General features: G+C 37.8%; 1 protein-coding gene across 2 annotated transcripts in view; it reads left to right on the top strand.

The window, feature by feature from the left end:
* Window positions 1–26,205, top strand: part of DROSHA (drosha, ribonuclease type III) — a 72,539-nt gene extending 46,334 nt beyond the window's left edge. For both annotated transcript variants that reach the window (XM_010585979.1, XM_010585978.1), the window contains exons 20-32: window positions 1,882–1,941; window positions 3,910–4,009; window positions 6,784–6,886; window positions 9,361–9,431; window positions 10,500–10,544; window positions 13,566–13,723; window positions 14,580–14,685; window positions 18,371–18,512; window positions 19,477–19,559; window positions 19,673–19,776; window positions 21,817–21,909; window positions 22,737–22,783; window positions 25,748–26,205. In XM_010585979.1, coding sequence (XP_010584281.1) covers window positions 1,882–1,941; window positions 3,910–4,009; window positions 6,784–6,886; window positions 9,361–9,431; window positions 10,500–10,544; window positions 13,566–13,723; window positions 14,580–14,685; window positions 18,371–18,512; window positions 19,477–19,559; window positions 19,673–19,776; window positions 21,817–21,909; window positions 22,737–22,783; window positions 25,748–25,878 — 1,243 coding nt within the window. In that variant the 3' untranslated portion in view covers window positions 25,879–26,205. The remainder of the gene's footprint in view (window positions 1–1,881; window positions 1,942–3,909; window positions 4,010–6,783; window positions 6,887–9,360; window positions 9,432–10,499; window positions 10,545–13,565; window positions 13,724–14,579; window positions 14,686–18,370; window positions 18,513–19,476; window positions 19,560–19,672; window positions 19,777–21,816; window positions 21,910–22,736; window positions 22,784–25,747) is intronic.
* The last annotated feature ends 453 nt before the right edge of the window (window positions 26,206–26,658 follow it).

Below are 26,658 nucleotides of genomic sequence, written 5' to 3'. Positions count from 1 at the left end.
CAACCAACTTACTGTCAGCAACAGCTTTTGCAAATAGTTGAAACGAAAAGTCATTTTCAATTCACTTTTATATTATGAAGATGTGCTGAACCTCCATTAGCAGTGACATAGTAAATGTTTGGTCATGCAAGCAGAAAACTCCTGAGGAAGGTTTTAACAGATATCACTTTTTGTTTATCCTTGAAATGAGGAGGACTAAAAGGCTACCTTTTTGCTTTCTGCCCAATAAAATAAGATTTGTTGTTATTGTTATCATTGCTATAAATTGGATACTCCATCACGTTTCCTCACAGTAGTACCTTCCTGACATGGCACCTTGTTAACATGAGTGTGATACTGAACGTGGGCTTTGCTGATTTACTGGTCCAATTTAAAGACATATGCAAAAACGATTAATGTTGTAATGTAATAATCCTTAAATGACCACTAAGAATTCTGTCCAAATAAATAATGTTTAAGATATGGTTTATAGCCACAGGCACCATATTTAGCCCAAGTGAATAAACAAAGCTCATAGGGCTAATGCAAGAAACAGTTGCATGTGAAATCTCCTAAATGTGTGAACTAGAGGGCAGAGTGTATTTTAGTGTATAACTAGTGCTATAACTGGGCCTTTTAAGAGTCATCAATTTGGAGGAAGCTCGGGAATGGGAGAAGTTGAATTCTGAATAAATTATTGTTGCAGTGTTCCCCAAGTGCGGTTTCAGCTAGACCATGCCCTTTTCTTTGAGAGTCAGCCTCAAGCTTATTTCAGCCCTCTATAAGATAATGTGAGATAAGGCTAAATTGCATTAATTCTCACAAAATAACACACAAATAAGATCCCACTTCTGAGAGATCTGTGTTTTCTGCTATGTTGCTACACAGAGGAGTTGTAGTTTTGCTCACACTTTATTGTTTTACACAGCAGAGGTACTTGACTTCTTTCAGCCCATAACAAAGGCCTGCTATTTCAGAAATTAGAGTAACTGTATAATTGTTGGGGGAGTACAAATTATGATAAAAGCTGTCAGACATTAGAGAAGGATCCTTCTGGATGAAAAAAAACCCTCTGTGGCAATGGCCTTGATTCTGTTACAATCATGTGTGAAGTCAAAATGGTGCTACTTACATGCTTTGATGTGTAGAGCAGAAATTTGTACATATTCAAAGACAAACTCGCGTCCTTTTTTGGCTGCTGTGTCCTGTTAGTCCTTTGTTACATAAACAGGCAGAGAGCTTGGAGGAAATGAAACTTTATGCAAAACAAAGGAAAATCAGGAGCAGTGATAGAAGAAAAGGAAAACACAGGAAATATACGATTCTACTAGCTTAATGGCATGCTTGAATGCATCATCTTGTACAGCCATTTTTTCTTTTGAGCTTGAAGAAAGTTACAGAAAACAGGGCATTTAAAGGTGCTATGAAAAATGAAAGTACTGAACTCCATTGTAGCTCTGCCATACCAACGAATCTGTTGCAGAGTCATCATACCCTGCTGGTGTTGATGTTAAGTACGTACATTTCCCTAGTTGCATGCACAACACTGAAGACAGGCTGTTTGTTTCAGTCTCCTGGTGCTGTCTGATGGACAAAGAAACCCGACCTCAGTGCCAATCAATGGTACTGTTTCCTTTCTCCATTTATTAAGCTCTGACAGTAGCTCAGAATGGAACATCTGAAAATTTCAAAGGTGGTGGTGTCAGTCCTGAGTTTCAAGATTCAGGTAGTTGTTATTCTGTTTTAGAAACGATTGTAACCCAGAGAAGGTGGGGGAGGCTGCAAAAATGTCTATCACGGCTGATTAGCAATCAAGTCTGATTTGTTCTGTTTTAATTGTATTGTGTAAATAACCAGCATTTGCTATTTAGATGATAGTAAACCTTAAAATGCCTTTTTCAGGATTAACCACAACGAGCGTTTAGAATTTCTGGGAGATGCTGTGGTGGAGTTCTTAACAAGGTAAATGGGGAATTCTTCAACAGTCCTCACCTTTGTATGTTACTGTCATACCGTTGGGCTTATTAAGCTTTGCAGTGTCTACTTGATGACTGTGTATGTTTGCAGTCCTGCCTGATACTTAGAGCTGCACATCTGCACGCAGCTCTCTTGAAAATTCCTTCAGTACTGATGGTACAACAAGGAAGATTACAAAATGAAAAGCTAGAGTTTGTTTCATGGAGTGCAATTTCAAGTTGATTGGGGTTAGAGATTATTCAGCTACAGACAAGTTGAACTTTGTACCCTTTTTTTAAAAGGAAGGGTATTTTTCTTAGCATGCCATTTTTTTTCCATGAGTTCTTTCTAGTTGGAAGTGAAAAGCATTTATTGGTAATATTGAATGTGTTGCAGTTCTTATATTTCCAGTTATTAGGGCTGTAGCTTCCATAATGTCTGTATGTAAATAAATTAGATTTGTGCTCAACTATTTTATTTAGAAGTAATAACAAAAAAACATAATTCATCAAAAATTGTTCCAGTTTTGGTCTGCTTTGAGTATACTGAAATCAGTGAACAATACAGTGATATTATCAGTTACCTCCATTGGCCTCTCTTACCTGAGTTACTAGGGGCAAGCAGTTGCACAAAGTAAAGATTATAATCCATTTTCAGCTGTTTTGTTCTACTGTTTTTAATAGGGGAGTAGTCTTGTTTACTGTAAAGCTTCTCTTTTAAGCAAGTTTGTTATATGAATAACAAAACTGCCCTTATCTCCATTCTACTACCCATTAGCTACTCAGTATTAAAAGCTATTTGTCTATAAAGGTCTTCAGTGCCCTTAAAACCCATGGCCTTTTCTCTCATACAACAGTACAGGCTGATAAGATGGAAGACTTGCTGATTAAAATGTCTTGCATTTTTCATTGTCATTGTTCATCAACCATCAGTTGACTTTCTGAGCTAACTTTTGTCTCGAGTCAGAAAAAAACTGAGCTACATTTCTGTTCAATAGAGCATGTAAGCATCTATTTAAGACTGAATTTTTTTTTCTAACTCTCTTGACTTCAGGTCTCTGCTTTTGTGAATTATGATGCTTGATTAGATTTAGATTGCTCTAAGTTTTATAGCAATTTTTGTCCTTAAATAATCCTGCATCTATCTGCACTTTTTTCCCTGTGTACTAGGTTAATAAAATATTTTAATAATTAGTGCTATCCACTGCTTTATTTGTGGGATGTTGAAAACCCTCTCTGTATTAACTTCTTTCTGACATGGGTTAGGTAGTCATATATGAAGATATTCAGAATCATTTATCTGTTACTCAGATCTTGGTTGGATCACTTAATTACTTTTTTTGTTTTGTTTCTGTTCTATGAAGTATCTTACTTGCATGATAACAAATATCATTAAAGGCAGTAGAAAGCTTATAATTTTTACTCTTTTTTCTGTGGTATTAATCGCTTCACATATTTGATAAATACAGGTTGTTGAGTTCTGTTCTTTGGCTCCATTAGCACCTGCTAAAGTGCTGTAAGAAACTTGTAAAACAAATACCCTGAGTGGTGGTCCAGCCTGAATCAGTAGTATCATCTTAAAGCACTGCGTACCTGCGGCACAGTTTCTCAAGGCTGATGCTTCCCTTGTGCTTTATTCCTCAGCATCCTCTAGGTGTCAACCTTGCTGAACCCACTGCTGCTGATAACCTTCAGATGATGGAACTGCATGTCATTGCAGGGATTTAGAGATTATGTGCTGCCCAGTAGAGAAACGGCACTCTTCCTCCCCTGCTGCCAATGCTATCCAGTCAAATATTATTGAGCATTGTTTTAATGTTTGTTTCTTTACCTTACTTCAAGCTGAGTTGCCACCTTGGGAAGGGACCTGTGTTACCATCTAGGATCTGAGGGAAAGGCACAGTTCCCTAGAGACACATGTGCTTCATTTTTAACCAAATGCTGACAGCATCCGATTTGATTTTTGTTTTGCCAGTGTCCACTTGTACTACCTGTTTCCCACTTTGGAGGAAGGAGGATTAGCAACGTACCGCACTGCTATTGTACAGAACCAACACCTGGCCATGTTGGCTAAGGTACAGTTTTATGCATCTCTGTATTTGACACCCATAGGTAGGGTACTATTAGTGCGTGGACTGTTTCTTGAGGGATCTGCCTGCTTTGAACATCAGTGTCTTTACTGTGTTTTGTGTACAAGATTTGGGATACAGGAACTCTTTTCAATTTGAAAGTAGATTTTAAAGATGAAGTAGGACTTAGTGTTTTCTCCAAACCATGTTTTTAGGAGGAGCAATTTTTGCAGGCAGAAGGATAAGTTTTAGGATGCTTATGTTGAAGGTGTGTTTATATTTAGCTTTAAATTGCACAGGTAATGAAGTGGGTAGTAGAAATTTAGTGAAGAAAAAGAAACAAATTGGTTGTTTATAAAAGGACTTCCTGACAGAATATATGGGGAAAACATGGCAGCAGGTGGTACAGAAAGTTGGGGGGGGGGATAATTTTGCTCCCTAATCTACACAGTCATTTTCAGATTGACTGTGAAAGACAAATATGTTAAAAAGGCTTTTGGTGAAAAGCTGTATTATCTCATGGGAAAAATTGAGATGCCTCTGAATTTTATTTCATTTAATTCTGTGAATGACAGAGCTTTTTACATTTCTACATGATATTTGAGCGTGGGAATATGATACAGAAAGTTGATTAAGTCTCTATTCATAGATAATTTGGTATTCCCTTATACTTGATTTTGCTAGCATGTTTTTTAAAAAAGTCTGAGACTTACTGATGTAATGTATTAAGCTGTGCATGCACGCATGCGTGCAAACATGTCCCCTGTGTACTGCTGATGGTTTTCAAGTGCTCTTTTAATCTTCTCTGTTCATATTCACGTAGTAATTTAAACAAGCATATCCAGTCTTGAGATTTTGGCAAAAACTGCGTGATTTCCAACATGTCATCTTTTTGCTCATTTCTCAGGAGAGGCATAGGGTAGGCAGTGAACACAATTTTTCTCTAAAGCTTTCTTTAATGATTTAGCTAAGCATGAATTGATTGAAATGTTTCAAATCAGGGGTTTGTTTACAAATATGGTATTGAACTGCCTGATATTTGAATTCATGTTACTATTTTAAAACCTGCATCAGGATAGCTCGTATATTCTTAATGTCTGCTCACAATCTTTAACGTTGTACATGGACAATTTAAAAAAAAAATTATTGTGACATTTTTTAAACTGTATTTATTTATATTAGATAAAACTGTAAATATTAGATATCTGTTGTACATTCCTGACTTACCAACTTACCCTTCTTTCCTCTCGTATATCTTATACAATGTTCCTGGTTTCATCCCCTTTAATTATCCCCTGCAGTGTCGTGTTGCATTCAGTTTATTTACTCAATGTAATTCTCAGCTCATCAATTTGTCTCCTGTGTGTGGAATGCTGTTTTAATTGAGGATCAAACAATACATTTCTGTAGCTTCTAAGGGACATTGTAGCAGAAATTTTAAAAATAATCTGAAACGTGTTGTGATCAAAAAATGAGAAGCAAAACACATGCAAAAAAAGCTGAATGCAAGCTCTGAAAATGGAGATAAGCCATTGGAGGTGCGGGAAACACGCCAACACCCAAACAACACCTGTTAACATGAACAAATGGCAATAAACTGTAATAAGTTTAAATTCGATATAAAACAATTGATGTTCCACTTTTAATGTTGACTCTAAAGAGTGCTCCTGCACTTTATGAAGTGTGATGGAACATTGTGAGTGGTAATCCCCTGTGTTCTGGAGCAGCGAATAGGCTCTCATTCACTGAAAATGGAAGACTCCTTTTTTTTTTTTTTTTTTTAATTGAAAGGTGTCTAAACCATACACCTCAAACAACTTAGTCTCCACTTTTACCTCTTAAATATACTCCAGGAGGATGAAGTTGAAAGTTAATGAAAAATTAGTCAGTAGAAACTTAAACCCAGTTGGGAAGAACCTATTCTCATCCAAACTTTGCAAGATGCACAAACCTATTCTTTAAAAATCTCAATAATGGTTTTGTGTCAAAAAGATGAATATGTAAAGAGAATCTAGTAGCTCTTGCCTGCATTTCTATAGCAGAATTATCATATATTATATAAGATATCTGACTCGCTACCTGAGATTCTGACTGACAAGCAGAACTATGGTTTAGGCAACAGATGAATGTTAATGATGCACGTTTGAAAGGAAAAAGAAAGCTAGGTGGCACTGCGGGTTAAAATATCAGTCTCCTGCTTGCAGTGCCCAGAGGCTTTTGTTACTGCCACCTGTTGGCACTCTTAGAGGAAAAAGACATGTTCAATGGATTGTGTCTACCAGAGTCCCTGTTCCTCACGGTTCTACTTTATCTTCTTCTTATAGGCAAAATCTTTTCCTTAGTGTTAACTGCCCTCCCTTTGAATGTTCCTTTGGCATTTCTGAAGGCAAATCACATGAGGGCAAACTACCAGCAAGAAACACAGCACATTGCACCATTCAGCCGGTATCAGGCTATTTTTCTGTCACACCCTCCGCCCTCCTCTTGAACTCATTCCTAAATCTCACTAGTAACATGTTTTGATCTGGCTTCCCTTGACAATTTGGTTTGATAATTCCTAGCTTTCCCACACTATCATACTCTAGTTGCTTGCCTCTGATAAACAAATATGAAGTCTTCTAATTTTAGCCTATGTCTGAACTGAAGCTATGGAGAAAAGCTTTAAAGTTCCCTCAGACCCAGTTGCTGCATAATAATAGTGTAATTGAACTCTAGTGACTAGAACTGGTACTCTTGTACTTCTAAAGCCGTGGTTTTAACTCTTTGCACATATTCTGCAGAAGCTGGAACTAGATCGATTTATGCTTTATGCTCATGGTCCAGACCTTTGCAGGGAATCGGATCTGCGCCATGCCATGGCCAACTGCTTTGAAGCCCTAATAGGTAAAGTGTGTGTATTCGTGTGTGCAGACAGTTAAGTTTTAATGTCTACATGCCATGTTGACTGTGATGGAGGAGACATGGGTCTGTGTTGAGTACTGTTAGTAAGGGTAGGTGATAGTAAAGCTTCTTAAATCTTCCTCACCTCTTCCCATCTCCTGCACATATGCTGCATGTATAACATGAGTGTGCAGTATTACAAAGAAAATCTCATCTGTATCCTGCCATTTCACATCATTGCGGTGTAGCGCTTCTGTCCGTCACCGCAGAACTCCGCCTCTCCTGCGCCACCATGGCCTGCCACCTGCAGTCATCTGGGGGGAGTAGTTCAGTCACCATGGCCTGGCAGGAAAAGTACATGTTCGCTGCTTCCAATAGTTCTTGCAGAGGCCTGCAAAATGTGGAGTCCCGTTTCAGCCCTGAATTTTAAACTCTGCAGCTTGCTTTCTGAATGCACCAGGCACTCCCAACCAAGTCACCAGCCCGCTTCCTCTGTGCCCTGCTAACCTTCTGCTATGAATTAAACATGACATTTGCCAAGTAAATATTTTTTTGGGCTTTGTATTTTCCTTACAAATAAAAAGCATGGTAATATGCCATGGCTGGTGTAATAAACCTACCAAAACCCTCTAGCTGAAGATGAAGGGGAGTTGTGTCAAATTTGCTGTTGGGCACTAAGATGCTGATTAGTGACTGGCTGCGCTAGTCGATAAATTTATGTTGGAGAAGATATCAGGACTGCCTGACCACGGTGACCAAATAAGCAGGAAGGCAGAAATCTGATCTGTTACATCCACATGAGCTCTGTTTTAAATAGCAAGTTTTATAAAACTTCACTTGTTTGAATACACAAAGCAAGTTAAATCTTACTGATTTGGCTTCATATTAATCCAAACGTACTGTACACGATATTAGCTATGGGAATGGTTTAGCCCTGATCCAGGTCTTTACATGCTACACAAGCTCCTAAAGCATTTTGTCCTGCTTTGAAAAATAGATCATAGTTGGCTTAGTTGTCAGCAGTTCTGTGCATTCTGCCTTGGGCCAAATTGCATTTCATCTTATCAAGAAATAAGAGTTTTCTTTTTAACTCTATTTTGCTTTCCGTGAGTGCTTTGATCTTTAATTTAAAAATAAAAAAAAACAAACAGAAAAGGAACACTAGATATGTATCTGTGGCTTTGTTCATATACTTCAGCTTGTCTAGGATGTAATGATGAGGATGATTTGGCAAGCATTGTGATTCGCTAAGAGAGCAGGCTTGCTGTTTAACCTCCAATACAAAGTGGTTCACAAAGTTAATTGAGCAATAAGATTTTTGTCAGGGCCATAGCTAAAATCTGGGAGCTTGTTAAGGGACGATAAAAGTATATGTGGGGTCTGGAGCTCCTACCTGAGAACCTTTCTAAAAGTCTGGTGCTTCTTCCCTGTGATGAAAATAATAACCAAAAGTATAAGCAGGCTGCCTAGGACCTGTTTGAAATTCTGTGCTTTCATAATATGCCTCTAGCAAGATAGTCTTACAAACCTCCAAACTGTTCTCCAAAGAATCCAAAGAAAGTAGTTGACTTAGAGAGGAATTAAAAGGAAAGAGAGAGGGAAAGACACAGCAAGGCAAACCATGTTCTCCCTGTGTGTGGGAACATTGACTTCCTTTCTCTGTGTTCTTCATGTGGCTGTGTATTCCCTTTGCTTTTATATGGATGTGCTTACAAGAACTAGTTTGAGGTTTTTAGAAGCCCTCCTGTAAAGAGTATCAAAGGACAAAATGTTGATACTGAATTTATAAAGTGCCTGTGCAGATAACAGAGTGTATATGGTACACCCAAACAATATAGTATGCTAGCACAAGTTTTGCAGAGGTTGTTACTAAAGGGCACGTGGAGGGCTAGTGAGGGCTGTATATGCAGTTTGGGGGGAAAGAGAAAAAAAAAAAAAAGTATCATAATCTCCAGAAACTGAGAGATGCAGAGGTGCAGTTTCCAGTTCAGACAATGTATTATTGTGATACTGGGGAGACATTGAGGTTTGGAATAGTCCTGATGCATCATTTATATGCCAGATGTAATGTTGTTGAAAGTACAGAATAAATAACAATTATTTGCTAGCTATTGAAATGTATTTCATGGCTTTCGTTATCTATGTATATGGTATAGTTAGCTGTTTACTGGAAACTACTTTTAGAAATAGATTGCTTCTGGTCTAATTTGTTTAAACTTTGCTCTTTAGGTGTATCATTTTCTATCACTGATTTAACTATTTCAGGTTTTTCTGTGCATTTTATGACCATTGATTTATTTTGGTGTTTAACATGCTTTAAATTTCTTAGAAAATTAGGTATTACTACAGAAAGCATGCTTTTAAAAAATAAATGTATTGGACATGAAGAAGGCAGAGATCTTTGACTTCCCTGTGCTTAGTAATTTTCTAAGTATTAATGCATTATTGACCTTTGACGTATTGGTCCCTTCATATAGGAGCTGTTTATCTAGAGGGGAGCCTAGAAGAAGCAAAACAATTATTTGGACGTTTACTTTTCAATGACAAGGTATTTATGTATTTATATAATTTGATTTCCATTTTAAAAATAACTGAAGACATGCTTTCTTGTCCATTGTTTTACTTGAGAATCACAAATGAACAGGTATACCTGTTGTACTTAGTTCCTGGAAACTGAATGTAGCATAGCATCTTTAGGACAGCAAGCTGCACTGGTTCAGGTTAAAAAGTTACGGTGTTTCCTCAGGTGTGCTGTTGGTTGGTTAGCTTAGGTAGGGGCGTGGGAAACCTGCAGACTTCCATTCAAGGTGCTGCTCTTAACAACAGAGATGGGTGCTGTGGATCCAGGCAGCATGCTTTGGGGAGATGATGCACATGTAGAATGACTATTCCTGTTTCATCAGTTAAATCATCCTACTCCTAAAAGTTTTAAACATATCTTTGAAAAAAAATACAGGGGATTTCATCCAGCATTTACCCAATTGCATAACTAAAGTCTGATCCATTCTTGCATACTGTGTCTTACATCACTGTTAGCTGGAATTTTTCCCATATAATGCCTAAGGAAAGTAACCTGCAACAATACACGTGGCAGTGGTGAGGGGATGAATTATACAGTATTCTCTCTCTTGAAAGTCTCCAAGTCTGTGAAGTGACAAAGCTTATTAGAAATAAAAGTATTGTGAAGCCTGTCGTAACTCAGTGTTTTTGCTGCTCAGTGCCTGTAGTGAAGAAAACCTATATGAAATAGAAGAAAATAAGTGTTCGTTTTTTTCTTTAGTCCTTGCCTTTGGTGAAATCAAACTTGCTATTGAGGAGTACTTGCAAATAAAGTTAGTCCTGAGGCTTAAACAAATCTTTTTCTTCCTTTAACCACTTTTTATTTGGTTCAAGGATTTTTCCACCTCTTTGACACAAGCTAATTGGGAGAACTACAGGCAGTTTGAACAGCAAATACACGATTTTAAAAATTAGTTTGCCAGCACTATTGAATTTGCAATAAGCAGAGTCAGCATCTGAAATAGTTCGGTATTTCAAGTAATGACATTTTATTTAGTACTGTGGAATTTGTTAAATGACTCCCTTGAGCATTAAAGGCATCTCTCAATGTTTGCAGGACCTGCGGGATGTATGGCTTAATTATCCACTACACCCATTGCAAGTAAGTGTATCCCTTTCTGTAATAAATTTCACAGCTCTGTTTTACTTTCAGGGATGCTTTTCCATAGGTTTTCATTGTAATGACATCTCAGAAAAAAGTAGCCGAAGGAGTATATATATTTGCCTTTGTGTTTGCTTTTGGGTTTGGGTTTTTTTTTCTTTTCTTTTAATAAATAATGAGTCTTTGCCTCTCTGAGGATTAATCGTTCACCTTTCCTTTGCTCATGTTTGATATATAACTGCGCTTATATGATAAATCTAGTGAGAGGTAACATTTTGGTGGCTTCTTGTTCATCTTCTTGAAGTTGGGGAAAAAGGGTATAAAAACAATTTATGTACCTATTTTGTTAACCTGAAATTAAGACTGAAACCTTAATAGTAGGGAGGAATATTAGTTGAATGGAATAAGAGTGTGATTCTGATTTTTTTTGTGTGTGTGTGCAATGATAACATGGTTGTTTTGGTGGTTCCAGCAGCTTTAATACCAAGTAAACACTGGAATTATGAAGGTGTCTGAAGGCTAGTTTACCCTCCATGTATTGAAGGATACAAGTTCACGAGTTGTTAGTTTACAAGGCTGGAGGTTGGGAGAATGGTTTCCCAGTCCTTGTTCCCTGACTGAATTCTAGGGGTGACCTAGAGCAAGTCACAGAGCCTCTCTGCACTGTAGCTCCTTGTCTTCACAGCAAACACGGTAGCATTTTCCAAGTGTGCAGGGGTGCTGCAAGAATAGCTGTATTCAAATTGTCATCCAGTCGGATAGTAAGGTTTTCAGGGTCATATGAACATCTGAGAGGTTTCTTTCGTCCATCCAAATCTCTGATGTTTTGTGCAGTTGGTTTGACTCCTTTGAAACTTTTTGTGAGCACACCCTCCCAGCAGAAGGTCGCTTTAAGGTCTCCATCTGAAATGTCTCATATATTTGTATGGATTTTGTAATGGGTACATAGACAAAATCTTCAGCAACAAATCAGTGCACATGAAGTGTTTTTACGACCAACTCTCTGTGAGTGTAAGTAGAAAAGAGTCTTAATGGGAAGATAAACTTTTGAGATTCAGCATCAGCTATCCTGCATGGTGGCACAAGCTCCCAAGAAAATTCTTCTTACTCTGGATTTCTTTCTTTTCTCTTACTTTATTTTATTTTAACCTTTTTATCTCTGCTTGCACAAAGAAGGCTTGAACTCTGCTTAGAGATTGGAGACAGTCAATGTATGCAGCTTATCGTTTCTTGCTACTACCTTAACTTGTGTGATGAAAATTTATCTTCTTCCATGTCCCAGAAGCCATCCTAGCTCTCTGCTTGCCAGTAGGGGAAACACAGGCTTCTCAGGTTAGCCTTTAGGCACAGCTAGCCTGAAAAATGGCATTTTAAAAATTATTAAAATTTCACCATAACAATATGACAAATGAGATGCCAATTTAAAAAAAAAAAAAAAAAGCTCTGCGTAAGATATACAGAACTGAAGGGCTGTAACACTGTTATTTGGCAGTAGTCAAGTCAGTAGAAATAGTGATGAAAAAAATAATTAGTGGTCACCTGGATAAATGTGGTCTCTTTAGAAAGAGTCAAAATGTAAAGACAAGTCCTCCCTCACAAATGAGTAAGAGATTTTAGAGGAGACAAAAACACATGTGATGATGCACATGATACTGTCTGCTGGGTTTCCTAACAGGCTGTTGGAAAGGCACTCAAAGACTTATAAAAATGTGTTTAAAAAAAAAAAAAAAGGAATTAAAAAAGCCCAAGCAACCCCAGTGCATAATGTCAGTCCTTACAAGATTTAAAGGAATGTCTGAAACATAAGAAGTGGAGAACAGGAGTGAAATGACCACATCTTACAAGAGATGGAGACTACTGGCAGATTTCCCTGGGGATCTTTGCTGAAGTGTAGGCTGTTCGCATAAACAGCTTAGGGATGAGGATGAGCAGTGAGGTGGCAGTTTGTTGACAATACCAAATTATTCAGGGTAGCAGGGACAACAGCAGGCTGAAGAATTGCAGTCTGATTGTGAGAATGTGAGAGTGACTGTGGAGTAAAAAAGCAGATAAAATTCTGTGTAGATAAATATAAAGGCCTGTGCATGAGGAAGCACAAAGCAGTCTCAGCTCCACATGCAGCTGAGCTCCAAACTGACCATTATCACCCAGGCATAGGATTTTGGTGCTGGGATATGTAGTTCCATGAAAATGTCAGCTGAAAGCTCAGTAGTGTTTAAGGAAAAAGACAAACTGAATGTAATCAATTAATAGAAAAGAGACAGGCAAAAAGCCAAAAAAAAGATCTTAATGCCACTTTAAAAAACTGTGGCTATTCTTACTTTTCCTTCAGGCATCCTCATCTGGATGATTCTTCCTTTAAGGCATTGCTATACAAGAGAGATGCCCGGAGGGGCTGGGGGAAATGTTTAAGCTGCTTCCCAGCTCCAGAAAGCCATTTAACAGTATCACCACATCAAGGACATCAGACAAGAAACTGATAAGAAAAGATACTGACCCAAAGTGATAGTTTTAATTTTCTTGTGTTATTGTGCCCTTTTGAATTTTGTATACTAAGTATTTGTTCTTGATTTTTTGATACTGAAGGAAAGTGGGAGAAACAGATTTGGGGTTTGTCTCATCTTGACATGCTGTCAGTCTGCCAGTCCTATTCTAATAATTTTTTAATCTGTTGCTCAGTTGCAAACAATGTGATAATATTAGAAGACTCCACCACGTACAATTGTATGTTTTATGAAAATAAGTGGTCCATGCTATCCACATGTAGAGACAGGACCATATAAGCAATGTGTTATAAGTGCCTCAGCTGTTAAAAAAGCATACATCAGAGCTCACATCTTCTTTGAGTGGTAATTATCCAAGACAAAAAGCCAGAGGAGACATGGTTTTCTCAGTTCAGCTGTCCAGAGAATGACTTGTTTAGTGTACTCTTTGCCCTTGGTTTACAGAAGGCTTGCTTTTCTCTGAGAAGTTCTGAAACAGTGTCTGTATGTCATTATTTGCACTTCATTTTATTTACAGCTGCAGGAGTCCAATACTGACAGGCAACTCATTGAGACCTCTCCAGTTCTTCAAAAGCTTACAGAGTTTGAGGAGGCAATTGGAGTCATCTTTACTCATGTTCGGCTTCTAGCACGCGCGTTCACTCTGAGGACAGTAGGCTTTAACCATCTGACTCTGTGAGTACACAGCAAGAGTCCTCATGTAGCTCTGTTGGTCCTTCTGTTAGTAACCCAGATTGCTTTATTTGTAAACAAACTCTAGATGTTATATCTGTTCTCCAGAAGAGAATAGGGTAGCTATGTTCGCAAGTCTGCCTGGCTCAGTATCCCGTCTTTGACAGTAGTCAGTAGTGGATACCTTGGGAAAGACTATAGAAGATGTTAGAGCCATCCCGGTGGTTCTTCTGAGCTTCCTGCATCATTGATATTTGCACATCACTCCTGAGACAGTAGCAAAACATACTTGGAGTCGCATTTGGGCAGAGGAAAGAGGTAAAATCATGCTCTTTGGTCCAAATGCGGCCCTTGTGTTCTGTGGTGTGTAGAGCTGCCAGGCCCCGTTTTAAAGCAAACAGTAGAACCATACCAGTGGTTACAGAGTCCAGGATCTCCCATGAGTTTAAACCCTGATCCTTTTATTTCTTGTGAATGGACAGACCTTTTTCTCTATTGAAGTTGTTGCATTCATTAGTTCATTTTCTTATAAGAAGTTGCAGGGAGTGACCTTATCCCATTACAAACTTGATGTCAACTGCTCTTCTCCTTCCATTAGTCCCAGATCTGTGATCTAATAATTGTGTTTATATGTAGCTGCCCTGATTTGCTTTCTCCCTGAATGTTGGTGTTACAACAGTAATGAACTGTGTTTTCATCTCACCTGGTTAACACTGGAAAATTGTCTTAAATGCGTTTGGAAATGAGCGAGGCTCACTTTCAGATCCCTCTTTATTTTAATTTGTGTGTGCATGCTGGTTTTGTTTTTTGCCTTCCTGAGTGCTTATTGATTTTGCTCCATTGATGTCTCATTTTTCAGAGGCCACAACCAGAGGATGGAATTCCTGGGTGACTCCATAATGCAGTTGGTAGCCACAGAGTATTTATTCATACATTTCCCCGATCATCATGAAGGGCACTTAACGGTAAGACTGCCATCAGTCATGCTCTCCAGAAGAGCAAGAGTGGGATGGAGACTGAAATTATGGGAGCAGCTAGTGAATTATTCTGGATTTGATTAATAAAAGAAGTCTCAGCCACCACTGCTCTTTAATAAGGCTTTGTTAATTTTAAGTCATGAGCACTGCAATGAATAGGAAATGGTGATTTATGAGCTCAGTGCAATAATTTTTGTTCTGTCTGTGAAATGGATCAATAATTTTAAGGATGTCAGTGATGAAATTGAGAGATAAGACTAGTTCTTGTTTAAAGATGGGTGTCTTAAACCATTTATTTCAATAGGCACATCACATGACTTTTTTTATTCATGACTTCCAGTCTGTTGAACCTGCAACCAGGCAAGGTTATGCTTCCTGATAAGAAGTTTTTAAAATTTATTTTAGTCTGGTTTTCCTGTTGTCTTCAATCTGGAGCTCCTGTGGTAGCTTTTGAATTTAATTTTACTGTTGTTATAGTCATCTGTTGTTGATTACTGTAGCCTTTCAGCTTCTCTTACCTGGGCTCTGAACAATCTAGTTTGGGGATCTTTCAGCAATTTATGGTACTTTAAACATAGGGTGGTAGTATATGTAGTTTTCCTGATTGATTCCTTTAGTACTGCAGCTAGGCAGCTGTGGCTTTGTGAAGAATAAATTTTCTTAGACTTACTAAATTTTTCTTAGTTTTCAAGTCTTGAGTAGAATAAAAAAAGTAATACATGTATCAGGAATATGAATCGAGTCTTCTAGTTAAAATTAGGAAGTAGCACTGTAAGTTTCTTAGCCACTTGGAGTGGTTTTCTCAAATCAATAAAGGGATAGCAATGCTAAGTCTCTAGCAGGCAATGTGTTTTCAGGAATATACTTCCTGGGCCTTTTGTGCTAAAGCTGCTTACAAGAAAATAAGTACATGCTCTGACTAAAAGTAATTTTAATTTTTCTTCACCAGTTCTTAAGCTTCATTTACATTCGTATGGATTCTTCTGCACCATTCAGGAGACAGAGTAGATAAAGCCTGAACTTTTGAAGTAAAAGTTAAAAGGGGAAGAGACTTTTAATATTCTTCATAGAAACAATAACATAAGGCAGAAATCCAAGACTTGTGGGGGTTTTTGCTTTGTAGGTGACTTTTAAGAATGTAGGCATCAGTGGTGTTACAGTAAGATAAATCTTTCCAGAACTATTTGGCAGGAAGGATATGAAGTGTTGCTACTAATGGGTGTAAATACACAGACCAGTGATCAGAATGTCTCCATGTTGCGTAATTTAATGATTAGTGTGTTGGCAACTAGAACAAGTTGCACAGCCCAGGTTCGTAGGGGAAACTACAAAGAGCAGAATGGATGCTGAAGACACATAGAGATATGGAGAAGTAGGCAACGTCGAGAATAAAATTTCAATTCTGGGGATGTGCATGCAGTGAAAAAGAAAATTGTCTTAGAATGTTTTTAAATTTGAGGACAAATGAAATGAGACTTGTGAGAAAGGAGGCTGATGATGTGGGATCTGAAGAGAAACAGCAAACCCAGAGTTCCTGCTGTCATCTGGGAACGTACTTACATTCAAAATAGTAACAGAACATCAGCTGAATGGTGTCTGTAGTGTTGAGGACAGTTTTGGTCAAGGATGGGAGGATTCTACTTGACTGGGAATGCAGTGGCTTCCCAGTGTATAGTGATTACTTGTGGAGAGGTGTCTGAAAATTAACTACATTTAAGAAAAAGAAAGAACAACATAGTCTTGTCTACATATTCTGAGATAGCCGAGTGATGTGCCAAAGAAGAGGATGAAATTTTGTTGGCTGTTGGGAGATACAGCTTTTCCTGTACTGGCTTATGCTACAGTCAATGGGTAGTAGTATGCTGGGTGAAGATGGAAGAATAAAAAAAAAATTGCTTTGTAATTAGAGTTAAGGTCCAGTTGAGCATCTGTCACACATTTCAAGATCTGCAGTGATGCAGGCAGTGTCTTGCCAGGGTGGAGACTAGCTCTAAAAAACTTGCTGGGAAGGCACAGGTACCATGTTTTCCCAGTATCATTAAGGGGGACTGAGTTCCTTGCTAGATCACACTTACAGAAGAGGCAAATTCTAATATGAAGCAAGTTGATAACCACAGTGCTAGAAGGATAACTGGTTTTTTTTCCCATCTCTGCTTCACTGTGTAGTGTATATGTTGCTCTTTATGTTACTACTAATCATGATTACAGTTCCCATCAAAATAAATACTCTGCAAACACAGCAAAAGAGATCCTTCTCCTGTTAGAAGAAACAGATTTTTGTCATGTGTGATACTGCACTTCTGTCTCCTAGGTTGCATATTGTACTTAGGATTTTGTTGGGGAAAGTATTGTTTATTTATCGTAAGAACATAAAAGGGAAGAATTTTGGAAATTAATAAGCAGATGAGTTTAAGCAGAGGTTAGGGAGGCAGGTAATAATCCTATCTGCAGTCTGCCTAGTTTATGAAGATCAAATTGTGAGTATCTGCTTCATACATCATTGCCAAACAAATTATGAACATACTGTTCTTTATTTATCTGTTGTCAGAGAAGAAGTATCAAGTGCAGCAAATAAATCTTGATTTTCATAAGCTCAGTTGACGTGCTGGAGCCAGGTAGCACATAACTTGGATCTAATAAGCTGAGAAAATGTGATATGGAAGACAAAGAGAGAAAAAACGTGTATGCAGCTTCTGAACTTTAGATTACACATAAACAGTGGGAGAGACATTCTTTCCCTCTCACCCCCACCTCCCATAATATCCCTAACTTCTTAAATTAATGATGTTTCATTTAAAGCAAAAAAGCAAACAAACAGGAAAAAAAAATTACCTTAACCAGGGGTTCAGAAAATTGTATGAAACCCTAAAATTCCAAAATACTCCTTTAAGCTGTATGGGATTGTATCTTTGGCAGAGCTCTGTGTTTGTTTAAGCAATCTGCCTGCAGCCAGGATTAAGCATTTCAGGGAACTCTGCTGGAGTCCAGGTGTCCTGGACATTGTCATACACTGAAAATGTTAGAGCCAGATCTTTGTCAGGGATGCATTGGCTCAGCTATACCGCCTTCAGTAGAGCAAACAGTATGTACAGGCTGTCCAGCTATGCATTTTCTTCTCTGGCTAAATGAATGGAGCGGCTTCCTCATCTGCTTGTTCTGAAACACTAGACTGTCTTGCTTTAATGTGCATTTGTCTTAATTACTGCCTATTTATTTCTTATTTGATGGACACTGGGGACTACTCTATAGACTCCAGAATATTGTGTGTTTATACTTTATGTGGAAAAAGGTATATAACTGTGTATTACTTAATCTAGAAAAATACAGGTTAGCTGAAAAATTACAGGACTGATGAAGAGATGGTATATGATTGCAAAGAAGCTCACAAACAAGCATTTTAAATGCAAGACATAGTTACAGAAATAATGAGTCCTAGAATAAATGAAATTTAGTGAGAAGTATTGAAACAGAAGGAAAAATCAGCAGTAGAAAGAAACAGAGTGCGTGTGTGTTTATGAAAATCATCTGAGACGTACAAAAACAAAATGTCGGTAAACTGAGAGAAGTGAGAGGCTACAACGATGCAAGTAACTTTTTCTCCCCAGCTCTCCCTACCTTTCATAGTTTGGTACTGCTAATTGTTACTATTGAGTGGAACTTCTTTCTGTTGCAGCTGTTGAGAAGTTCTTTGGTGAACAACAGGACACAGGCCAAGGTGGCAGAAGAGCTGGGTATGCAAGAATTTGCCATCACTAATGACAAGACAAAAAGACCTGTAGCCCTTCGAACTAAGACTTTGGCTGATCTCTTGGAATGTGAGTTAATTTGGTTATAACAGCTTAGTACTTATGCAACTTCTTTTTCCTTGGGGCTTGTTTAAGAAAGCCATTAGCAATCTCTCAAATCACTATTAAAAATGTATGTTCAGGTTTACAAATGAATTATGCCTATAACTCTGAAAACCAGATTTTTTAACACTAGCCTAGATTTTTGAAGTCTGTATGAAAGCGTGAAGGAGGCGTAATTGCAGATGCAAAGTTGTAGGCTTAGAAATTGAGGGGTCATGATGACCAGGTCAAAAGCATGTCTGGAAAGTTAAAGCTTGTAATCAGAGTTGAGCTACTTAACAGCAGTTTCAATGTTACATTAATATGTTCTTGTCACTGTTGAAGATAAAGTAAGTTCCTTCAGCAGGTGGATATTTCTGTGGTTGATTTGACTGCATTTTAGGAGGTTTCAAAATGGTCATTCCACAAGAGGGAAAGCTACATGGAAATTAAATTATTTTTAGCCCATTTATAGAAGTTTGTGCTACCTTCTTTTCAAAGAAAGTGGAAGCAGTGATAAATATTCTGCAAAGCAAGCTAATCCATATCTTGTATATTTTGATATATTTTGTGAGCCATTCTTGGCTTTTGCCAGATCCTCTAAGCAAATGGATATAGCACACAAACAGGAGTGATTTATATCTAAAATTTTTTATGGTACCCAGTAGTGATTTATTTGTAAGTATCCATGGTCTCCTGGTTAAAATGTGAGCTTAGGAGCTGAGTGTTGTTTCTAGCTCTTTAAATGACTGAGTGGATTTGCGTAAGTCACTTAATCTCTTGGTCAACTTTATTTTTTTCCTGTGTATGCAGGATAATAATACCCTCATCAGATCACTGCTGTGAAACATAATTGAATATGGCTTTAGAGTACTCAGAGATACTTGTTTCTAAAAGTGCAAGCCATTAACGTTCTCCTTGGATGAGTGACAGTACCTTTTTTCCCCCCCAGCCTTTATTGCTGCCCTATACATTGATAAAGATTTGGAATATGTTCACACTTTCATGAATGTATGCTTTTTTCCACGGCTAAAGGTAAGATCAGTCAGGTTCCTGCTTTCCTGCCACTATGTTTTAACACATTATTGTGTTTGAGACTCTTACCACAATCTCTAAATCATAAAAGCATCTTTGTGAGCTTCTTACAGGAGTTTATTTTAAATCAAGATTGGAATGATCCTAAATCTCAGCTTCAGCAGTGCTGCTTGACTCTCAGGACAGAAGGAAAAGAGCCAGACATTCCTCTTTACAAGTAAGAACAGGCATCTTATGGATACAAGCTAATTATCAGTCTTCTTGTATACAGAGGAAGGTGTGATCAGTTTTTCCCATAGTATGGTTTTATTGTAGTTATCCAAGCTCTTCAGTTTCTCTCTGTCTGCAGATGGAAAATGTTGAACCAATGTCTTCCAAGCTTTAGGCATTTTAAGCCATTACAAGGAAGAATTAGTAAGCATTTTACCTTGTACAATTGCAAGGGAAAATATAATTTTTATGTTCAAATGGAGTATTTCATTCGCATCATTCTGTATTTGTTCTTTTAATGTGAGGAATGGCAGTATTTTAAGTGAAGTGAATGGAACAATGGCTGTTTGAGTATGAAGTCAAGTTACCTCCATTCTATTTTCAGTAATAGTATGAAGTTTCTCTACACTCTACATTATTATGCAGCATAATAAATGCCTTGTGTTACACATCCTGATTGTAGGCTCTGTTTCTAATCCACAGAGTCAGGCACTGAAGGGCAACACAAGTTTTGGACATTTTCACTGCGCAATTCAGCCCACATATGTCCTCTGTTTAGTGATAGAAGAGCTCAGGGCAATGAAGCTCTTAACTTGTACACATCAGTTAGATACCTGAAGCTGGATGGGATGGGTCTCTCTTCTCTCTTTCAATTGTAAAATAGTGTAATAGCTGCTTCAGAGAGGCAGTAATAAACTTCAGTTTGTATATTGCATCCATATCCATTCAATTAATGTAAGAATGGGTGCAATGTTAGTCCCCAAGAGAGAAAAGCTGTGAAAGTTCAAGGCTTGTGTTATTGAGATTATGTCAAAAAGGTATGAAGAATGAAAGTCAAAGTGCATTTGTCCCATTTACTGAAATAAAGTTTTCAATGAAATGTAGCCATTCGGTTTTAGTGACAAACAGTGTACTTCAGAAATATGATTGCTTTAACACTGCAACTGATGCTCTGCAAATCTGACTCCTTGGTGTCTCTGTATGAGGGCTCACAGCTTTGTCTTCAGTGAGGGAGATGAATACAATAAAAACAATTCCTGATTCTTGTAAAACCCACTGAGTATCAAGTACCAAATGTTTGTTTTGTTTTGCTGTGATGATAAATTGATTTTTATAGTACAGCTTAGAGCTAGTAATATGCTGTTATCTTCCTATTATCTTGTTAAATTCCTTTTCCTGAGGTTATCTATTTCACTGCAGTCAGTACTATTGCTTTTAAATTTGGGGTGGGTTTTATTTGCTTTTGTCACAGCGCGTGGAAACAGAGTACTATAGTTAGATACTTTAAAAATTCATGTGAAATTGGTGCTCCTTCCAAAAAGAAACAAGGTAGTGGACAGAACTTGAGCTGACAGTGGAGAGAGATTTGGGACAGCAGAGAGAAACAGCAGAAGAAGCAATTCATTGCATGTCTAGGGAATTATCTTTTTCCCCTTTAGATGGTTGTTGATGCATGTCCTAGACTTCAGCTCAAATGGAAAGTTTGTTTTGTGACAAACTGTAGCTTTTCAAAGCTGATGGAAAATTTCTTTGTACCGTGATAATTCGGTATGTAGAGAGCTACCATGTCCAATACAAAGTCCTTTTAAAACCTTGCTAACTGCATAACTCTCAGAGACTAAAATTTTAGTGCGCACAAGAATCATATTGGTGTGATTATTTGCAATTGCACAGCTATGCACAATTTATATGAATTTATTATAAGATTTTTCGCAGTGTTTAAGCACTTCGTGTTATACTTTGCATTTTTGCTTATAGCTTAAGGTTTTGACATTCATATGGTGCTCCTGAGTGAACCTGGAGGAGTAAATATAACCAATATAGATAAGGTGCATTTTATGTAAATTTCTCCTTTTTATTGTGCACCATACTGGTAATCTCTGGGTTAATGTGATTTATACAGGCATCTCTCAACCCTTGCTCTATGCTTTGCACTAATTTCACTATATGTATTGACCAGACTGAAAGCTTGGTGATGTATGTGCCGCAAACAGATTCTGGTTTTTAATACTTCCTGCTTGAATAAATCATATCTTTCTTATTTCAGGACTTTGCAGACAGTGGGACCATCTCATGCAAGGACATACACAGTAGCTGTTTACTTCAAAGGGGAAAGAATAGGATGCGGTAAAGGCCCAAGGTATAGTGAAAAATTAATCACATGGTGTTACGGTCTGAATGTGGTAGTGTCCAAAATGACTAGCCGTGGAGATAGACAAGCGTGTCGTTGGCTTTAGAAAAGGAAAGCTATAGAGCCTTCTTCAAGCTATTCCGAGTTTCTGCCTCGGAAACACCTGAAGGGTTCAACATCTGTATAGTTTTGGGTCTTGAGCTTTTTTGGCCAACTTGCCTCGTAATGCTAGGTGACTGGCAATGCTAACTGACTTGTGGCTCTCAGACTAGAAACTGCAGAACAGCTTCCAGGAAATAGTGACTTTATCTTTGGCTTTGCTACTGGATTACTGTCTAACTTAAGCTGGCAAGTTAAGGGTGCAAGGCTCTCAGGTCTTTTTTTTTTTTTTCTGATGTTATTACTTCTAGGTATTTCAGAATGGTTTCTAAAGTTGCAAAGACTTCAACCATGAACCCCAAAGACCTCATCTTATTTTCTGCTACCAAATCTGGTGGTGGTTATAAAAATATCATTGGTTTTATAGCGTTCACACCTCTGTGATTTTGTTCCTTTTTTTTCTCTCAAGTAAAAGCAAATGCTTCAGTGAAGAATGGACTAGAATATTCTGTTAGTGTTATTGATTTAAGTTTAAAAATATTCTACTGGAGTTGTACTGCTATTGCTCACATATTTATGGAAAGGCTGATACATCATATGCTCTGGGAATTGCTAGCTACTGATTATCCAAAGAGTTTTATTACAAAAGAGTAGCTAGTGTTCCACTTTGTCAGAAACTTTAGTTTATTCTGTACAACTTAGATCTCATGTAACATATTTGTGTTTGGCTTTCACAGTATTCAGCAAGCGGAAATGGGAGCTGCAATGGACGCACTTGAAAAATGTAAGATATTTGGGCATCAAAGAAAATAATTTATAGTTTACATGCTTTGTCTTTAGCAACGCGAGGTGCAGGTTTTGTGGGGGATAAGATTTGAACAGGGTGTATACACTGAATGCTGTCAACTTCTAAGCCGCTGGTTTTCCTTTTAGTACTTTCAAGACAATTTTGTAACAGATGAAGTTAATATGATACCAACAGGTATTTTTTAAAGGCAGTTGATCAGCTACAGAGGTCGCAACTTAGCGGGAACCCTGTTCAGTGAAGTCTCCTTGAGAGTTTCCATGCTTAAATACGCAGTGGGATAAGACTGCGTAGTCTCTGAAGGTGTGGTTGTCTCATCCTCTAATTTAGGGGAGGAGGAAAATTACTTTTCAGTTGCCAATTTAGAAATAAAATTTGATCTCAGATTATACAGTACACTAGGTTAAAATCTAACAGGCAGATCCCCAGCCAATGTAAGTCAATATTTATCTGTTAAGAATGGCTTATATCAGCTGAGGATCTAGTGATCTGTGTATGCATCTGTCAAAATTATGCACAGGATAGCCAGCATGAGAGCAGTCCTTCATTGCAATGTAGTCTCAGATATTAAAAGAATGAGTTTGCAAACTTCTTATATGAAAGAACTTTGGTCAGTTGAGTTAAAGTGCCAGGTGTGGATGTACTATAAGCAAATAGATTACAAGCATTTTGTGCAGCAGAAGCTCTCTATTCAGAAGAACATGGAGAAGTAGATTTTTTGCATTTGATTCAGGGGAAGAAATAGGCAATTTCTCAGATGCCAAAAGTTATTAATCTGTTATCTCCACATCTGGAAATCTCAGAGCTTAAAAATTTCAGAAGACAATGAATCCCTGTAATTCAGAATTTTTTTATATCCATCTGCTAGGCATATACTTCTCACCACCGCCGAATATGACAAGTAGAAAAATGTAACTTCCCTTCTCCACTCAATATCTGCAAAATGTTACTGAAGTTTTCTTTGAGTGTTTTTTCTTGACACAGTATTACCACCCAGAGAGCTGTGACCTTCATCTCCTATCAGTCCAAGGACTTCACAGCTCTTTTCTGACATATGTATTTGTTTGAATACCATAGATCTCTAGAGGCCTGTACTCCAACCACCCCTCAAAACAGAGGGACCAACTTTGAAGTTAGGTCATGTTTCTCAGTGCCTTGCCAGTCAAGTTTTGACTATCTTTAGGGATGGAGGCTGCACAGCTCCTATGGGCACCTATTTTATTACGTATATGTTTGTGGAGTTTTTAGTTTAATTTTTTTTAATGCATAAGTATTAAGTCAAGTAAAAGTAATTTCCATGTACCTGTTTATATATGATAGCCATGATGTGTTTATTACATAAATTTGTGTCTCAACATCTTAAATGGATTATAAACAAAGAGGTTGCTACCAAGCTGAGTTCTTCAGCGTTCTTAAGAATCATGTTACAGGCACAGTGCTGAAAATCCGATTTTCATTTTATGATGAACATGAGCAACAAAATATCCCAGAACTCCATTAAACAAAGCACTAGTGTTTTTAAAAGCAACAGCAATTTAAAAACAATTTTCTTTTGCTTAGATTGCTTTCTGGTTTAAATAAATATACCCTCCTATGCCCGAGTTGTAAATAACTGATTAAAACCTTTTATTCCTGTACTATATAATAAAAGGTATAAATTTCACCAGCCAATAAAACAAAGCAGTAGAAAGTCATTCTGCTCTACCACAAACTCCTGCAGATTATGTGGCTTCTGCACTATGTTCTCTAGCTGAACAAATCTGTGCTGCCTGGGACTCAGAACGCGGAGGAAAACGCTTGGTGCCAAGGGACTCCTCCCCGAGCAGCGTCAGCTGAATTCTCTCTCGGTAGCCAGCTAGAGAGAGAGCAGTACTTTGCCGAGACATCTCCCAAATTTGTTTATGGCTTTAAAGGTCAGTGTAGTAACCTTTTGCGTTCATCTCAGACACAGATAGGTAGCCAGTGCTGATCCCAGAGCTCTTTGTGATCCCAGCAGGATTTACCGCCAACTGCAGGCTGTCAGGTACTCTACCACCTCTTCGTTTTCTGACAGCTGGAGGGTACAGATCTTCGCAGCACAGAGACACAGATGAATGTCAGCACCCTGGTCATGCAGAAGATGTCGTATTCTGTCAGCTGTGCGCTAAATTGAGAGCAATTCTGATCAATTCTATAAGCTGGGTTTACAGCCTCAGTTCTAACTAGTGTACATACATACCAGCCAATAGACAAATGTCTGAAGTCAGAAGCGTCCATCCCCCTAGCTATTTCTCTGTCACCTCAGCCTTGTCTAGTGTGTTTTAGCTAGTCTTCACTCATCCATGCTCTTAGACTACTCTATGGCTGTATTCTGGTACATAGCCAAGCATTAACTTTTTCAGGAACAGATTTTACTACATTCCATTTTCCTACACTATTACTTTCTCATTAGGAACCCTGCCATAATGTGGGGCATCTAGTGGTTTCTGCGTGGTCTAAAATAATAATAATCATAATAATGGAAACATCTGTACAATGCTTGGAACCAGTGGCTCATACTTTTTGGAGTGCGAACAAGACAAAAAAACCCTGACAGCATTGACAGTAGTCTCACATTCGTTTTTCAGTATCGACCACCTGTTGCTAAGGGAACAGAATGTAAAATCCAGGTAATACCTGGCCATGTTGCTGTACCAGGATTTTGTATTTTATTTTTGTGAGTGTATTAGATTTGGCAGTGCTTTATAGCAGGGGAAACAGATGTGGAAATTGTAAAGAAACCAAAGTCTTATGACACACAGCCCTGGTTTACTATGGATTATTAGAAATAAATGAGTAAAAATGGTAATAACATTATTCCTTCCTACCCCTACTATCATCAAAGTTTAAAAAGAAAAAAAAAGAGCTGAGGCTTTTTGTGTTACCAGTTTGTTTATTAATGTAAAATATTTCTCCTTGTGTCAGATAACTTTCCCCAGATGGCCCATCAGAAACGGTTCATTGAACGGAAGTACAGACAAGAGTTGAAAGAAATGAGGTGGGAAAGAGAGCATCAAGAGAGAGAGCCAGATGAGACTGAAGAAGCAAGGAAATAAAAGGAGGGCACAGAAGCAGTGGCATATTTACTTACTTAATAACTCTGACTGTGGCCTATGGAGACCTAACCTAGTTTCTTGCAGATGATGAATGAAGAGTGCCTGTTGATATCAAATAGAAAATCATAATCTCTTCTTTAAAAAGTGTGTGTATATATAGTATTTCTTTAGTTTGGTTTTAAGTGCAAAGTTTGTTTGGCTTTTTAATAAGATTTGTTTTTAAATCCTTTTAATTTTTATGAAAAGTTGTGGGATTCTTTTTATTATTTTTACTGTCTTGTATAAAGTAATAAAGTATTAATTTCAAAAGCTTGTAGGAGGAAAAGCTGTTTAACCGTTGTTTCCTATGTCCAAATGCTGTTTTGTCAGTGACCAGCAAAGTTACTGCATGAACTCTGCTGTGGCAGAGAAAGTATTATGAGAAACTAATTCAGCAGAGCACTTAAGCATGTACCTAACTTAAGCTTTGCAGCTGAATGTACTTCTAGACTCTGCTAAACCAGAGCCATAAACTTCAGGTCCTTTTACAGAAACTGGTACAGTAATTTAAGCAAAGAAGATACTCAGTTTTGTTTTAAATAGTGGATTCCACATCTGGAATGTGACACAGGTGTGTGTGGAAGGTTGGGAGGGTTTGTCTTTAAATCAGTATTATAAAACTCTAAAAAAAAAAAAGTTAATATGAAGCAAGAGTGTGACAGCTTTTTTCGTAGAGATGGTACTGAGTTTACATTTACAAGTTTAGTTTCATTCTCAACTTCTTGCTCTATCAAACTGGTG

The sequence above is a fragment of the Haliaeetus leucocephalus genome, unplaced genomic scaffold (genome assembly GCF_000737465.1).
Source record: "Haliaeetus leucocephalus isolate CR32 unplaced genomic scaffold, Haliaeetus_leucocephalus-4.0 Scaffold137, whole genome shotgun sequence".
In the NCBI taxonomy this organism is placed as follows: domain Eukaryota; kingdom Metazoa; phylum Chordata; class Aves; order Accipitriformes; family Accipitridae; genus Haliaeetus; species Haliaeetus leucocephalus.
Note: the sequence above shows the minus strand (reverse complement) of the source record. Positions and strands in the feature narration are given on the sequence as shown.